The sequence below is a fragment of the Melanotaenia boesemani genome, chromosome 22 (genome assembly GCF_017639745.1).
Source record: "Melanotaenia boesemani isolate fMelBoe1 chromosome 22, fMelBoe1.pri, whole genome shotgun sequence".
Taxonomy (NCBI): Eukaryota; Metazoa; Chordata; class Actinopteri; order Atheriniformes; family Melanotaeniidae; genus Melanotaenia; species Melanotaenia boesemani.
Window position 1 is genome coordinate 21,814,019 of NC_055703.1, and position 17,149 is coordinate 21,831,167.

A 17,149-nucleotide genomic window follows, 5' to 3' on the forward strand; every position below is an offset into this window, starting at 1 on the left:
ATTGGCAAACCTTACCCTTTAACAATAAACAATACCAGAGTTTCTCAGATTTCACAGATTTCTTTGATTTTCAGCATTAAAACTCAGTCTCTGTCTCCCATTTGTCTCTAATGTAGCACTGTTGCATCTTGTTACATCGATTTTTCAATAAAAACATAAAGGTGCTCTCATCTCTAAACATTACAGTCCCATCCATGAAGGCTGAAAATTATCCTGATATTGGGAAAGTGCACACTGATGATAAAAAAAACGGGCCTGTTGTTCTATATAAAAAAAAAAGTACAGACATTTGTCAAAAATAAGTGTAAAACATGTGCTTCATTACTTCCAGGGTTGGTCAGTGTGAAGCAGGTAGATAATAAAAAGAGAGAAGTCACTTTTCTTGCATAATGTCTCAAATCCCATGATGCTTTGGACAAAAAAAATCTCTCATGTCATAAATAATTTAAATAAAAAAAGTAAACAGATTTAAAAACAACCTATTCTAGATACCAGACACAAAAATAAGCCTTTACTGCATCATACAGGTAAAGCAGCTTTAATAGTTTAGTTGTATTAGAGAAAAAATGTGTTTTCTGTCTAAGAAAAGACACTTCAAATATGACAGGAATCAGAGGAAATTAATTTAAAAGCAATCAAAAAGGTAAGGACTCATCTGAAAATTTACAGTATATGTGAATTCCAGATTGTCTGAAACCAATTCCAGCTGTGATGTTAGTCACTGATGTTATCTGGAGGAAAATAAAGTTTTTCCCTCAATTTCCCAGACGTTTTGGTCACAACTCTGCCTGGACAGAGTTTCAAGATGACGTAAGGCTGACCAGCGAATGAAATAGAATGGAGAGAGATAGAAAAAGAGATAGATATCACCTCTGAGACTATGTCTTGACGACATTTGGCTCACATTTCTTTCCTCATAAAACTTTAATATTAATCCCTGCTGCATTGTAGGGCACTGGTCAAGTAGTACCACTCAGCAGCGAAGGCAGGAGAGTTCGTAAAAACCAGGGCGACGTCTTTCAGTCCATTTTCCCATTGTGCATAACAGGAGTTTTATTTTTATTTCTCTATGAGAACTGACCTATAAACTCACCAACAGTCAGTGCAAGTAAAACACTTACTGCTTAATAAGCTCAGACACAATGCAAAGTGATATTATCAGCTGCTTCCATCCACTGCAGCTTCATCTTAAACAACCACTGTGTGTTTCAGCATGTTATCAAGATTTTAGGATTAAACTGCAGATTACTGACTATCTCACATCAATGAGAAATAATCAGCGTCTCTGTGGCTTTTCCATCGTTTTCAGAAGCCTTTCATGTCTGAACTAAATGTCATGTACATTAACATAAATGAAACTTTAGTATTTTTTAAAACCATTATTTAAACAGACTGATTGAGCTATTAATGCCAACTTTTTGATGTCTGAAAATGGCTTCAGGCAGAGGTGGTAATAATATGTTTTTCTATAGGTGCTTGAGAGCAAAAAAACAATGCAGTTTATACATAAACTTCTTTATAAGCTTCTTTTTATTTGCTCCCCAGATACAATTTTAAATTCTTTTACTCGCATACAAAGGTCTCCATGACCAAGCTCTAATGTAGCTTAAAGATCTCATAATTCCACACTTACACAACAGAGTGCCTCATTTTCAGACTACAGGTTTACTTGTGGTTCCTAGAGTTTTTAAAGGTAGAACTGGAAGCAGAGGCCTTAATTATCAGGCTCAAAATTTCCCTTAGCCGTCCACTGAGTTATGTTGCTATAAGCTTATACAGCTGGGGGGCATCTCATGGTGCACTGAGCACTTACCTAACTCTTTCCTGCTCTTTTCTTTTTTCATTATTACTTTCATTAACTTGTGTATCTCTTCTTTCTCAGCAGGAATCCCCGGCTTAGAGTTATAGTGCATGTTCACTCCTCTGTCTTGCCCACTCTACCCCAACCACTCTCTTTCCTGACCCATACCGGATTTGTTCTTGTCAAGTGCCAATCTGGATGTTGACCCCTGTTTGGAATGACCACTTGATAAGTAGCCTGATTTTGCCTTTTTGTGTTTGAACATTGCCTGCCCTTGACTACGCCTTTTGGATTAGTGGACCCATAATTAATGTCTGGAGTCGTTTCAGGATTCTTAAACACGCAGCCTCTCAGGATTTCCCCGCCACTCCTTAGCGGACTACATCTGGTTTCTCCCCACCATTCTTCTGATTTCAATAAACCTTACTCTGTTCAAACCTTTACCCTCTGTGTGGCTAAATTTCCAGGTCTTCAGGAGCTTATCATTACAGTTTGTGTAAAAATGCCTTGAGATAAACCAACTTATATTTGTAAAGCTGCCATGAAGGGTACCACCTGTTTCAGCAGGCGGTACCTTTTCTTGTCTTGTTCAAATATATTTTGACATCAAGTGACTGAGCATCGAAATATGTGAGCACAAATGCTTTAGTGGTATATTTTGCTGAAAACTGCTTTATGATGCTATAGTAACAAATGACCACGCGATGGTTAGAACAGTCTGGTGTGGATGAGCTAATCTATTAACATATGAGTAGAAATTAAAATGATCTACTTACACAATGCAAATGTCACCTACCTTTACAAGCACTATATGAACCAGATCACTCCAAAGTTTGAAAGAAAGGTTTAAAGACACCAAACAAACAACAGCAGAGAGTAGACAGGTGTGTTTGATGCATACCGTGTCCGAAACGCCCAGTCTTGTGGATCCCAGTTGCACCTTTGTACCCCAGCATCCTGCACACTACATCTCCATCCTTTTTGTCCCAGGCGTCGTCACACACCGTTCCCCAGCGATGATCGTGAAAAACCTCCACGCGTCCTTCATGAGGACCAGACCCGTTCACCAACCGCACCAGAGCCTCCTCGACTGCAAAACACACACAAATGATGTTACAATGATCTTTGCCTACACATATAGAGACACATTTGCTTCCTGTGTTTGAAGTCTCTTTTCTTTTTTACTCAACAACCCAACAAGATTACATTATGATTACATTAAAATTTTGACAGTGCAGATTATTTTTTGAGTGTTTGAGTTTACCGATGCTCTGTTAATCAAACCAATATACATGTTAAAAGCAAATGTTTCTATAAACCACAGAAACTTTGATTTAGTTAGACCAACAAGTGAAAGTACTCCCTCTCCAAATGCGGACGTTCTAAGATTTGTGTTCCCAAAGTAAATTATCAACCATAATCTGACAGTAATCTCACGCCCCAGTTAAAGGATTTTGAAATTCATAACTTCCTGCTTTGAAACTTCCCCAAATGCATCTGTAAGCATTTAAACTAAAAATAATCTGTATAAAAATACAGAATGACGGAGAAAAGAGGGATAAAGGTTTTATTCAGGGAAACTTTAAGATAGACCGACATACATTCCAGACTTTAAGCAAGAATTTATGCACACTTACTGGAAATTTGAAACGGCAAATAAGGTCTAGCTGAAGATTTTGTTGTCATCACTAAAAATATATTTTGATATGTCAGCTAACTTATTACCCCAGTCTAGTCCTTCTCAGGCTGGTTTGAGGTTCATGCTGAGAGCCAATATGGCCAAAAACTCATATATAGTTACAGAGAAATGTGCTTTTGTGTGTTAGTTACTAATAGAAACTTAATGGATCTGCATTTCATCTCATGTTCTTGAAACTATGCAGCAGCTGTACTCATATAATGGAGTTGATTTATCACCTTTCACAGGACAGAAGGGAAATGAGAATGAGAGGTAAACATTCACACACATACTGTACAACACACACTCATAGCTACAATATTCTGGACTGCTCATCATTGGTGAGACTGTTGACAAAGTGCTGGCGAGTAAAGCCAGATACTCTATCTACACAGGATATTAGCCTCATCAGACCATCATAAATTCTGACTGGGTATAATTTAAATCAAAATTTACAGTCAAATATTTTGCGCTCACTAGCCCGTCACCTACCATTACACGATTTTCTCAAAACTGCACATATTTGTATTATAATTTTTCCATGACCAGCAAAATATAAAAAAAAAGCACATACTTTGCGTTTAACAGGCAAAATAGTTAGAAATTTAATGTGTTATTTGTATGTTAGGTATACAGCTATATTGGCTTTATGATGAGGTAACAGAGGTGGATGTTTCACCATGAACTGTGGTCTCCTTTGATCCTGCATTAGTCAACACCATCAATATGCCTATCTATTTTCCTCCATTTATCCAAAGTTAGGTCGGTGATCCAGGAGGGAAACCAAAACATCCGTGTACCCAGTGATCCTCTCCAGCTCCTCCTGGGGGGTTCCTCAGTGTTCCTAGGTCAGAAATGTTACATAATTCTTCCACTGAGGCCTGGGTGGGCTCCAGGATTTCTTCCCAGTTGGAGGTGTCCAAACCATCTCAGCTGACTCCTTTCATTGAGGAGCAGTGGATTTTTTTCTCAGCTCGCACTCAGGCTGAGCTGTATCCTCCAACAGCTTTTCAATTTTGTATTTTGTTGTTGGACACAATTAGTTAGGTGGAGGCATAAAATATATTGTCAGGGTAAGATATTTATAAATATACTCTTACAATTTAGAATAAACAAACCTAAATACTGCTAGGCTTTAAAGCCACACTAGGGAACTTTGGCAAATTCTTTGGCACCCACTAATGAAGGCTAATTTGGCATCTGTCTTGCATCTGATCTCTTTCTGAGCCAGTAAAAGTCAGTCCATTGTTGACTGTTGTCTTATATTTTGCTCTCTCACTTTCTTTTCCTTGCTTTCTCTGATAATATCCTCTTAGGCTTCTTTGCTGAATCGACATGGTGCACGTTCAAAGTGGCACCATTTGAATGCACTGTCCCCTCACAGGAGGAAGTTTCATACTCAGCCGGGGTCTTTTTTTGAAGACTCTGCATGTTCTTCTTGCTCATGTGTGGGTTTTCTCTGGGAACCGTCTCCCACGGTCCAAAAACATGCATGTTAGCTTAATCAGTGTCTCTTAGTTCTGGATTGGAAGCCCTCCACACATACAGTACAGCACAGATCCTGCCTCTCACCTGATAGGCGCTGGGATAGGCTCCAGCCCCCTGCAAGCCTAAATTGGAAAATGCAGGTATGGAAAATAGATGGATGTTAAAGACGCATTATCTAACTTTCCAACCCAAACACTATGTGTTATGTGGACTTGTTTGATGGCACAGTGACTTTTATTATGTGCCGTCTTTGCTCAGCACTGCACAACCTTTTCCTCCGCCACTCTCTGTGACGTTGCAGTCGAGGTTTTAGGGAGATCTCACAGTACAGGTAGGATAGGATGCAAGATGGATGCCGAATTAGCCGTCAATAGGGGCTGCATCACTGAGAAAATCAGCAAAAGTTGTGTTGTGTGTCTATAAAGAAGTGCTCAAGTTTTCCTACTCTTGGTGATTTGTTGGAGAAAAATGTGAAACTTTATGTTTGCTCAGTCAGAGTGCAACGATGCGTGCTTTGATTCAAAACATTGTATAATTTCTATGGAAATGTCACTTTGACGTCCAATCAGATGGAAGACTTTTGCATCAACATCAGCGATAACTACACTTAATTTCCTCTAGAAGCACTTTGTTAAGACGAATATCAGTGTCAAGTATGTAGACAAGCACGCACAGCTGACATTTTCCAACTCTATACCCAGGTTTGAGTGAAAATCTGGGTACAGAGCAGGGTTGGAGCAGGGAAACATTGAAAACCTGCAGGACTGCAGCCCTTATGGGAACGAATTGAATAGCCCCGGAATATGTCACAATGTCTGATTTAGGACCCTGCAGTGAGAGATACAAGCTTAAACTCCATCAGTAAACTGTATGCAGTTGAAGACTAAACCAAGTTTTTATGTGTTATGGTTAAAATGTGTGCAAATCTAATTTTGTGTGGTATAAGCAGATTTACTGTTGTTTTGTTTAAAAATAAGCTTCTGAGACATCAGTACTCATGTTCACCTTGGACATTAAATAAAGTACTGTGTCATAAAAGAGGTGTTAGCTAATTAATCCTTAAAAAGCTTTACATCTCTTCTGTAAAATCTGGATATCAGTATGAGCTATCACAGACTACAATGGCTGTTTTTGCTTAGGAAAGCTTAGTTGAGGAAGCTCCAAGTGTTGACGATCATCCAAATGGGTTAAGCCTCAGAGGCCAGAGAAGTTGCAGCAACCAGAACCTGAAGCAGGCCAGAGCATGGAGTGATCACATATTACTAATGTTTATCTGGCAGGCAGAAAGCATTTGGACTGGATGGGACTGAATGGCTACAGGACAACTGTTAACTAGCTTCATCTGTTTTTAAAATGTTCCTCTAGAACTCAAATGCTCTTTAAGTTTCTCTTATGTTTTATTTTTCCTTTTTTAATTTTTCTCCTTCCTGCCAGGCTATTTCTGTTGAGAACAATTTGTTTGTTTTTAATCTGATTTCTGGGCAGCACACATACACACTAAAGTCAGTTTACTTGAATCATCTCAAGTGTAGCAACAGTTTTGACATTTTGGGAACTACAGAGCTTTAATGTTTTTTCCGCTGAAATCAATACAACACTCATATCTGTCTAATAAATACAATAAAGATTCAGCTACCTTAGCTTAGAATTATGACAATATTATGGGAATAAATCCAGCTTTCCTGATCAAGCTAGGTCTGTATATGAAGACAGGTTTCAACGTGAACATTTTTATGATTAACTACGCATTAAATCAAAATGATTAAATTAAGATTCAAGTAGAGGTGGCAAGTTGTTCTGTTACAGCCGCATAAGACTAATTTAAACAAAAACATGAACATCTGTAACTTGATGCTGAAGGGTTACGCAAACTGAGAACAAGTGAATTTTTAAGAATAATACTAACACAAGCTCACGTCCAAAAACAAATGTATCAACAGCTTCAAAAATCTGAAACCATTTATATTTGGATCCCAGTGGCTGCAGAGGTACACTGTACTAACACAGCATTAAACCCAATATACTCAGTGTTGGCCCCTTGTGATCAGCTATCCAACTGCCAGATGGTATCTCTCCTGTAATATGTTAGCTGTCAGGAGAAAATTACACAAATGTTTGAAACAGCTTCAAAATGAAAAGCAAAACTGGAATTTGGTTAGAAACTCAAGGGAGAATGTTTTTCAGGGAAAGTGTGGACTCCTTTTAGCTAATGTTTGAAAGTTTAGTTACCTTTGAAAATCACAGCTAAATGATACAGAGCATCTTATGGTAAACTGATCAGCTACGGCCGAATTTGAGAGGGATTTGCAGAATACACTGCATGAAATGTTTACAGTGTGTTTATCCCCCGGAGCTGCCAGCTATACACAACTTAGTCTTGCCAACATGCTGATTACCAGCAGACTGTTTTTTCCATGATTGAGCAACAAATCATTAACAAATCTTTTAAAGTTAAGATATAATATCTCTTTTTTATGCTGCATGCTATAAGAAGTAAGGATAGTGTTAGATTGCTATTTCACCTAAACAAGTTTTACTATAGACACATTATTAAAAAAAATTCAGCTCATCTGTAGAATTTTTAAATATAAACCCCATTTTTTAGGAAAGCACCTGTTAAAAACCTTATTTTACTATAATATCTTCACATAGCAGCAGTTTGCTGCCACATTAAGGTTTCAAAAGCCATATACTGAAACTTAAAAGACAACACATTTAAGCATTTCTTTATTAGAATAATTTTTTGAAAGTTGTTTGTCATTTTTGCATTTGCTCAAGCCAACAAGTCCACAAAATCCAGCAGAAGGAATACTAACGAAGTCAATATTAAATGATTGAATAAATATATAAATGTGCCAGTCACAAAAAGTGCTATGACTTGAATCCTTTATGACATAAATATAGCTTTGTTTGCTTTTTTCTGAACTTAATATAATATACTAACTTGTTTATATTTAATTTATGATTTTATACACTATTAATGTTTCTTTTCAAAAACACATTTGAATATGTATTTACTTATTTATACATTTAATATAGACTAAAATGTCACTCTAAATGAAAGTTATGTATACACACACACACACACACACACACACACACACACACACACACACACACACACACACACACACACACACACACACACACACACACACACACATATATATATAAGATATCTTGCTCTTTCTCTTAAAACCAAATATCTACAGTCTGGTTTCCATTTGTTTCTATTTAAACATAAAAATATTCATTCATGCCGGTGAGGCTTTAAACAGAGCTTAAACATTTGATCCTTTCAGAAACAGAATGATCTGTGCAGCAGGTTGATTTTGTGTTAACATCCAACATGTGTGGATAAACGTAAATGCTTATACAGGTACAAAATGCATGCTTTGAAGGGTCAAAAGATCCAAGTCAAGCAGCCAAAGATAAGCCGTCCATATGAGGTTTCTGACAGAAAAATGCATGACGCTGCCATTTGATACTTCTAACAGCATATGAACGTGGCCCATTTTTCTTTTTCTGAAACATCAAACATCCATGTCTTGTAAATGACGTGAGGAAAGAGCTGAGCTTTGACGGGTCTGTAATGGGCACAAAGGCCATTCATGTGGTCGAAGGACCAGGACTTTTTTACATGAGCACCCTCCTATTGCACATGCATAACAGCTGAGATGATGTAAAAAAAGAAAGAAAAATATTTGTAGAAAAAAAGGAAGGTCTGCGGTTTTTGAGAAATTGTTTTTCTTCTTTCTACCTGGCTCAAATCGAGTGGGCTTCTTTTTTTACAGGGTTTTGGTTTACCACCACATGACATATGCACATATAATAGCTTTCAATCCTTTTGATGTACATTATGCCATGTGGTTCTTCATCTTGTGCAAGAAACTGTGACACTATTGACAAGAAAAGCAGATCTTAACATCCTTCATCTCTGGCCTCAGGTGGGCCAAAGACGATTGCATTTAAAGCTCATGAAATCATCAGCTTGTAAATCTTTCTTCATCTCCTGTTGGTTTCGGATCCTTTGCTCTTATATATGTGCTTATACAACAGCAGAGGGGCTCCAGTAGAGTATTACTGTAACAGCAGCTTGAAAAGATTTGACTAGAGTCTAAGTAAATATTCACAGTACATTTTAAACATAAATAAACCCAGCCGCTTCCTTGTCAAACATATTTTTAGTAAAATTAAACCTGTTAAAACTTTTCTTACTTCACCTTTTGTTTCTGGTTGAACCAACATACTTTGGTCTAAATAGGTTGATAATATGCACGCTTCTCATCAGCTGCACATATGTGAATGAAATAAAAATAGTTAACAAAGAAAAACAGGATGACAAGTTTGCCCTTTTGTTCTTCATATGTTGATGCTATAAAAACTGAAAATGCATCTGAATAATGTTATGCCAAATTTCATTTACTTACAATTTCTACACATATCATTTAACTTATGTGCTCTTTTATTTAGTTTGTAGTGTTAATTTGACCATCTTATCACTATGATAGCAGCCAGGTGCTGCTAATAAGATGAACTAAATTAGCTGATAATCAGAAAGTGCGAGCACCTCCACAAAAACAGACGTTTTGCTGGTTTGCAGCATTCAGGTGTGCGTTAACAAATGAAATATGGTGGTACCTTCAGAGAGCTGTACATAAAATATCCATCAAGCCTCAATGAACTGAACCAATGTTGAAAAGAAGAGTGGGAAAATTCATCCACAGTGATCAGAGAGACTGATAACATCATACAGAAAATATTTGTATATACTTTTAGTTGTATTTTGCAAAAACTACCAAGCCAAGTTTAATAAAATGTGGAGGAGATTTGGAGCATGGGCAAGGGAGAAATTTTGTTAATTTTGGCAGCAGTCAGTGAAATAATTGGTTCATTGGTTCTTTTGTCAACATCTGTATAAATATTGTAACTTGATTAGGTTTCAAAGTCTCTGGGAACAAGGGCAAATTGCGCTTAATTTAAAAAAGAAAAGAACAATAAACTGGAGAAAAGCAGCTTCTTAAGTGTAAAAAGAGCTTTGTGGGATTAGTTAATGGAAAACTCTCTATGGAGCTGAAGCAGCAGCTCGTTACTGCACTAATTAATGGGAATGTCACCATATCATTAAAAAAATCTGTCTGCAGCGAAGTCCATAAAATACTTAATATTTTTGTTGAATCTTTTAACAGATCAAGTTCTCCTTAATGTTCCGTCATAGTGAATTTACAGATGCCATACAATTAGTTCTTAATGCCTGTTTGGTCATCTCACAAGCTTGCAGCTGTAGTTACAGTAGGGAAAAAGCACATTAATAAAATCATCAAACCATAGAGGGACACTTTAGTAACAGGATGATAATATTCTGGGGGATTAAAGCCAACAATTTAAAGCAATATTTCCAGCTGTGCTTTTATTGTAGCTGTTAGATGGTATAAAATGTACAACTAGTACTACTGTTAATTTCCTAAATGCAGCACAGTTGTTTTTTATTTATTGTAGGAAGGCTGTAATGACATACAAGGCTTATTCCACTGCAGTTTTATTGGTGCAGACAAGTAGAAAAGAGTGTGATTCCCCTTACCTGTTCTTTCTTCTCGTTCTCCTCGATCACCTTTCTGTCCCTTATAGCCTCTTTCCCCTCTGTCACCTGTGGACATACCAGGACAGGAGTCTCAGATTGACTTATGCTTAAAATAAAAGTTACTTCCATCATTTATACATCACAAAGAAAGGTGTTTTTTCTTTTTATAAAATATGGTAAAGGAAAAAAAGTGATCAATTAAAAAAGGATACTAAAGTGAAACCCATTTGGTGAAGAAATTATATTTGGATAAACTTCTTAATGAATGAATGAATGAAAAATACTTTATTAATCCCAAAGGGAAATTCAATATTGTAGTAGTAGTAATTTTTTAGTAAAACAATCACATTAATTAATTAAGGGCTTTGTTCTTCAGCCTGATAGCTGCTGGAAGGAAGGATCTTCTGTATCTCTCTGTCTTGCATCGGACTTGAACGAGCCTCCCACTGAACACACTCTGTTGTTTCGTCACGGCGTTGTGTAGAGGGTGTGAAGGATCTTCCATTATCTTCGTCAGCTTGTACAGAATTCTTTTTTTGATGATCAACTCCAGCGGCTCCAGAGTTACTCCAAGCACAGAACCGGCTTTCTTGATCAGTTTGTTAATTCTTTTCAAGTCTCTGGTTCTGATGCCGCTGCCCCAGCAGATTGCTGCAAAGCTGATTGCACTTTCAACAACAGACCTGTAGAACATTTGCAACATTTTGGTGCAGACGTTAAAAGATCTCAGCTTCCTTAAGAAGTAGAGTCTGCTCTGACCTTTCTTGTAAATGTACTCAGTGTTGCTTTTCCACTCAAGTCTGTTGTCCAGCTGAACTCCAAGGTACTTGGATTCCTCCACCACCTCCACCTCCTCTCCCATGATGGAAACACTTCTATGTGTGTTCTTGTTCCTCCTGAAGTCAACAATCATCTCCTTTGTTTTCTTGGTATTCAAGATGAGATGATTGTCACCGCACCATTTCACAAACTGACCGACCAGTTCTCTGTACTCTGCTTCTTGTCCATCACTGATACACCCAACAACTGCTGAGTCATCAGAGTATTTCTGCAGATGACAGAACTCAGAGTTGTACTGGAAGTCTGAGGTGTACAGCGTGAATAGAAATGGTGAAAGTACAGTCCCTTGTGGTGTTCCAGTGCAGCTGACCACCATCTCAGACACACAACCTTTCAGTCTCACAAACTGTGGTCTGTTTGTGAGGTAGTCGTAAATCCAGGTGGTTGTGGAGGGATCCACCTGGAATTTCTGCAGCTTCTCACACAGCAGAGCAGGCTGAATCGTATTAAAAGCACTTGAGAAATCAAAGAACATGACCCTCAAAGTGCTGCCTGACTGGTCCAGATGAGAGTGGGCTCTCTGAAGCAGGTATATGATGGCATCTTCAACCCCAAGCCCATTACGGTATGCAAACTGTAATGGGTCCTGAAAGGTGTTCACCTGCTTGCTGAGGTGAGCCAGTAAGAGTCTCTCCAGGACTTTCATGACGTGAGATGTCAGGGCGACTGGTCTGTAGTCTTTTGGTTCAGCTGGTTGTGGTTTTTTAGGCACTGGAACAAGGCAGGATGTTTTCCACAGCACCGGGATTCTTCTCTGGCTCAGGCTGGTGTTGAACAGGTGCTGGAGAATCGGACATAGCTGTTTTGAGCAGGTCTTGAGAACTCTGGGACTGACACCATCTGGACCTGCAGCCTTGTTCTGGTTCAGTTTCACCAGTTGTTGCATGACTTGGTTACAGGAGACAGACAGAGTGGAGGTGGAGGCAGAGGAGGTTTCAGGAAGTCCTGATGTGGAGGGAGATGAGGTTGTGTCCAGGTCCTTGACTGAGCTGCAAGGTGACAGAGTGGAGGTGTGACAGGAAAGCTGTGGGCTCATGGAGGGTGTGTGGCTAGTTGGGGTTGAAGCAGGAGGTGAGCTAAACCTATTGAAGAACATGTTCAGTTCATTCGCTCTGTCCAGACCTCCATCAGTCAGATCCTCCTTTATCCCGAAGCCAGTGATCTTCTTCATTCCTGACCACACATCCCTCACATTGTTTTTCTGAAGCTTACTTTCCAACTTCTTCCTGTAGTCCTCCTTGCACTTCTTCATTTGTGTTTTAAGTTGTTTTTGTGTGGACTTCAATAACTCCCTGTCTCCATCCCTAAAAGCTTTCTTTTTGATGTTCAGCAGCTTTTTCAGGTCACTGGTGATCCAGGGTTTGTTATTGGGGAAGCACCTCACTGTTCTTGTTGGAACGGTGCTGTCCACACAGAAGTTAATATAATCTGTCACACACTCAGTCAAGGCATTGATGTCATCTCCATGAGGTTCACATAGGACGTTCCAGTCTGTAGCCTCGAAGCATCCTCTCAGAGCATCTTCAGCTTCATTAGACCAGGTTCTAATAGCCTTTCTAATGACTGGTTGTTGCTGAACGATGGGCTTGTAGGAGGAGGAGAGAAGAACTAGGTTATGGTCTGATCTTCCTAAAGGTGGCAGGGCAAAGGAGCTGTATGCATTTTTAATATTTGCATAAAATAAGTCCAACGTTTTGTTTTCTCTGGTGGAGCAGCTGACAAACTGTTGGAAAGTTGGTAGAGTTGCAGAGAGGGAGATGTTGTTAAAATCTCCAGAGATCGCCACAAATGCGTTTGGATGTTGTGTTTGAAGCCTGGCCACTACAGAGTTAATGACATCACAGGCTGCGTCTGGAGCGGTACCAGGTAATATATATACCGCTACCAGAATAACGCATGTGAACTCTCTGGGTAAATAATACGGGCGGAGACTCACAGCTAGCAGTTCAATGTCTCTTTTGATAATGTGTCATATGGTAACAAGCGCAACATATTTAGGAAGAAATTATGTCAAGAAACCATTTGAGTGCTTTGTTTTAGGCCTTAGCTGGAAAATTGCATACCCATAAAAAAATAAGTGAATGCAATCAATGTCTATTTGAATACCTTTGGAGTTAAAGTAAAGGGAGATTTTTTAAGATGTGCAAATATCTGTATATGTGTTACAGGTGAAAAATAAATAAAGATGGCACATAACTAAAATCAAAAAAGTTTCCGGCTCATCTAAAAACTTTAAACACTTTCAGGATGAATATGAAAATCCTTCTGGAATGGTGGAGCTATAGCTCTAAACTTCTATCATGTCACAGTGCAATATGTGAGTATTATCTCTGCAAAGGCCAACTCTGGTACAGTGAAGTCTCCAAAATGACAATTTTGTCACAGGTTGGATCCATCTGTTCTCAAAGCCCTCAATTGGGGGACTTCAGGTTTTAAAAAGATAAGACAGAGAGCATTAAAATAGCCTGAACTCCCCCAAAAGAGAAAAGCTTAACCACTTCACTTAACTTCACAATTTCAAACCTTTTCTTAAGCTCACACCCATTTCCTCTCCTTTTATTTTTTTTAGCAGAACCCTGTAATTGCCTTTGAAAAAATAAGAAAACAGGGAGACACCATCCTGAATCCCGAGTTTAATTTACCTCTAAAAGTTGTGGTTAATGTGGCTCTTCAGCTGTCGAGTAGAAAAAAATTTGAAGCACTTTGTCAAGGTAATTTCTTGGAGCGTATTCACAGTGTAGATTTATTTTGGAAAAGTTAATGAAAATCTCAACTATTAAATCACTTTTAAGTTCAAATCCTTTCATTTGTGGTCACTGCAAAAGTAAATACCTTTACTGACCTCTCATTTCTCCAATCAGCAGCTTGGATACGACTTTTTCTCATTTTTTTGCATTTCAAAACATCATTTTATGCCAAATTACCAAGAGTCACCTCTGTAGCAGCAGCGTGTGCTTCGCTGCCAGCTGTTGCCATTTCTCAGGAAAAAGGTTTGAAAACCACAAGTGTGTTTTTGCCATGAAGCTATAGGAGGATCAGCTTAAAGTGGGCATTTATCCCACTTTTAATTTGACTCCTTTTTTTAAACATGCAAAACCACAATGTAGGTGCAGCTGAGGTGGTCCTCAGCCCCACCCACCGTGTTTTACTGCCTGTCTGTGTCCACAACTACAGTCAGACTCTGGCAAACCAAGTCTGTGACGTCCTCAGCTGTCAGCTAGCCTACAATTTGACCTCATTCTTAACTAAATAACACTGAAGAAAAGGCAGTGCTGGGTTACTGCTAGGCCACATAAAACAGTAAATGTTTTTTATTTAAACCGAGTAATTCTGCCTGAGTACTGGTGATCCTGAAAAGGTTGAACTGGATTAAATGTTTGAAATGAACTAACAAATATCTTATTCAAAACATTTTTTTAGTGAGTAGTTAGGTAAACAACAAGAAGTCTTTTGATTAGGGACATGGGATAAATCTTTCCAAATTATGGTTTGTGACTCAAAAATCTGCAAACACATTGTTAAAATATCATCCACAACCTTCATTTTAGGGCTTCAAATTCAGTTTTGAAATTTTTAGATAACAGATAACAGACATATGTCTGAAACCTTTCTGTTCCATGCTCCACTTCATGTAAGAATTCAAGAATATTTTTAAAGAGTCAGATGATAAACCATCCACAACAAATTCAAGATTTTATTGCTGCTAAGGCTTTTTCCCTCTTTTGCTCTCCACATCATCTTAACCTGAAACCTACAGCTAAAGCCGACTCAAATGTTACTGGGTAATGGAGAACAAATGGAAATGCTTTCAATGCTTTATATAATTGAATTCATTTTATTGTTAATTTGACAGGGACAATTACTAAATACAAAAATCTACAAAGATTACAAAACTAAATACAGATACAGATAAGACAATATAAATTCATCCATCCATTTTTTTCAGCTTATTCAGAACCAGGTAACAAGAAAAACAGTCTGAGCAGAGATTCTCAGACCTCCCTTTCCTCCAGCTTCTCCAGGAATCCTACAGGAACACTGCCTTAGAACCAGTGGTTCCCATACGATTTTCCTTGGGGACCCCCTACATGCAAATACTAAAGGGCCATGGACTCCCTTTTCCCAGCCCGAGCTGAAACCATGCTAGGTTTTATGCTTTCAAAAGTGAGATTCTCATCCTAAAAAATGTATTCTGTCTGAGTCCTGTTCTTCAATAAAGCAAAAGTTAAATTAACAACATACAGCATGACTTTCCCCCCTTAAAATAGGGACACTAATTACAATGGTAGTAAGTACCCCCTGTCCTCTTTGGGGGACCCTCTTGGGAAGCCTTAGATCCCAGGTTGGGAACAACTGGTCAAAACTACCATAACTGGCTCCTTTAAATTTGTTCCTTTAAAAACAAAAAACAAAAACAACAACAACAAAAAAAAACAACTTATAATCTCAACTAGGAACCCTAATAACTCTCCCAAATTAGGGAGGGACCATTAGGGACCATGGGAGGAAGGCAGAATACCCGGAGAGAACCTACACATGCATGGAGAGAACACGCAAACTCCACACAAAAAGGCCCCAGCCGAGGCTTAAACATACTGCTGTGAGGTGATGGTGCTTTAAGCTGCATATCTATGGTCAAAGGAAACAAACAAATAATATTGTCAGGAAACATTTTAAACTCCAGTTGAACTGAGACGCTTTTCTTCACTACTCACCACTCATCTAAGAAAACAAAATGAAAACTTCCTCAGTGCTGTTTTTGCAAGCCTTTTCATTTTTCCTACTAACCCCGAGGCCTCATTCACACCAGAAGGTCTACAAACTCTTCACTCTTCTGCGGTCTGTTAACCAGACCTCACATGGGTGAAAGCATAGACACACATTGTTGGAAGCTGCCAGTGTTTGGATGCCCAAAACATCTGAGAGCATATTGTCTTCATTTGTCTGGTAAATTGCTTTCTAATGTGACATTTTGAGTTGCTTATCACATAATTAATCTCAATCAAATGATGATGTAGGTGACAGACTTTTCATGCTTGCTTTTTCATGGTAGTTATCAATCTTTGGTTAACTGGAAATGCCTGTGTCACAGACTGAAACACACAAGCTATGATTTTCCCAAAAAAGGGTAATTTCTTCTTATTTGGCTGATTTTAACAAATCAAAGTCAAGCATCATACATGAATGATGATTGTTGATGAAATATGATGCTGTTTTGTTCTATTTGAGCTTTGTGTGCAAGCAGTTCTTACAAATTACTATTGTGAAACAGGTTTCTTGTAAAAAAAAATGTGTCATTTCTTCCAGTAAAGGACAACAACTTATCAGCTGTTGGAGATTAAAAAAAATAAATAAAACTGCAAAAACATTTTTAAACTATGTTCTTGCTGAATGAGTAACCCACTGGTGGAAGAAGAGACCCTCCATACTCCAATACCATTTAATTAATTTTCTTTTAATCAAAATCACTGACATCAGTGAACTGCAATCCAAAGAGTTCTATTAACAAACATGGCTTCCCACTAGCTGGTTTCCAGGAATTTCAGGCTAACGAGTTTATTTTGGAGATCATGTTTTCAGCTGGGAGACACAGTTAATGTCTGAGCATGAAGCGCAGAGACAGAACATGACCCTCTGACACGATGCCACGTTACAAGCTGTTGTAATGCTGGGAAATGTTGTAGACTGAGGTTTTTATTTCACCAAATATTTACAATCTCATTTGTTAACGAGTTCTCCAAAAAAAGGGAGGCCTTGAGCA

At 38.3% G+C, this 17,149-nt stretch overlaps 1 protein-coding gene across 1 annotated transcript in view; it reads right to left on the minus strand.

The window, feature by feature from the left end:
* Window positions 1–17,149, minus strand: part of scara5 (scavenger receptor class A, member 5 (putative)) — an 81,364-nt gene that overhangs the window by 10,058 nt on the left and 54,157 nt on the right. The window contains exons 10-11 of the mRNA XM_041976316.1: window positions 10,549–10,614; window positions 2,703–2,891 (exon numbers count right to left, since the gene is read on the minus strand). Of these exons, the coding sequence (XP_041832250.1) occupies window positions 2,703–2,891; window positions 10,549–10,614 (255 nt within the window). The remainder of the gene's footprint in view (window positions 1–2,702; window positions 2,892–10,548; window positions 10,615–17,149) is intronic.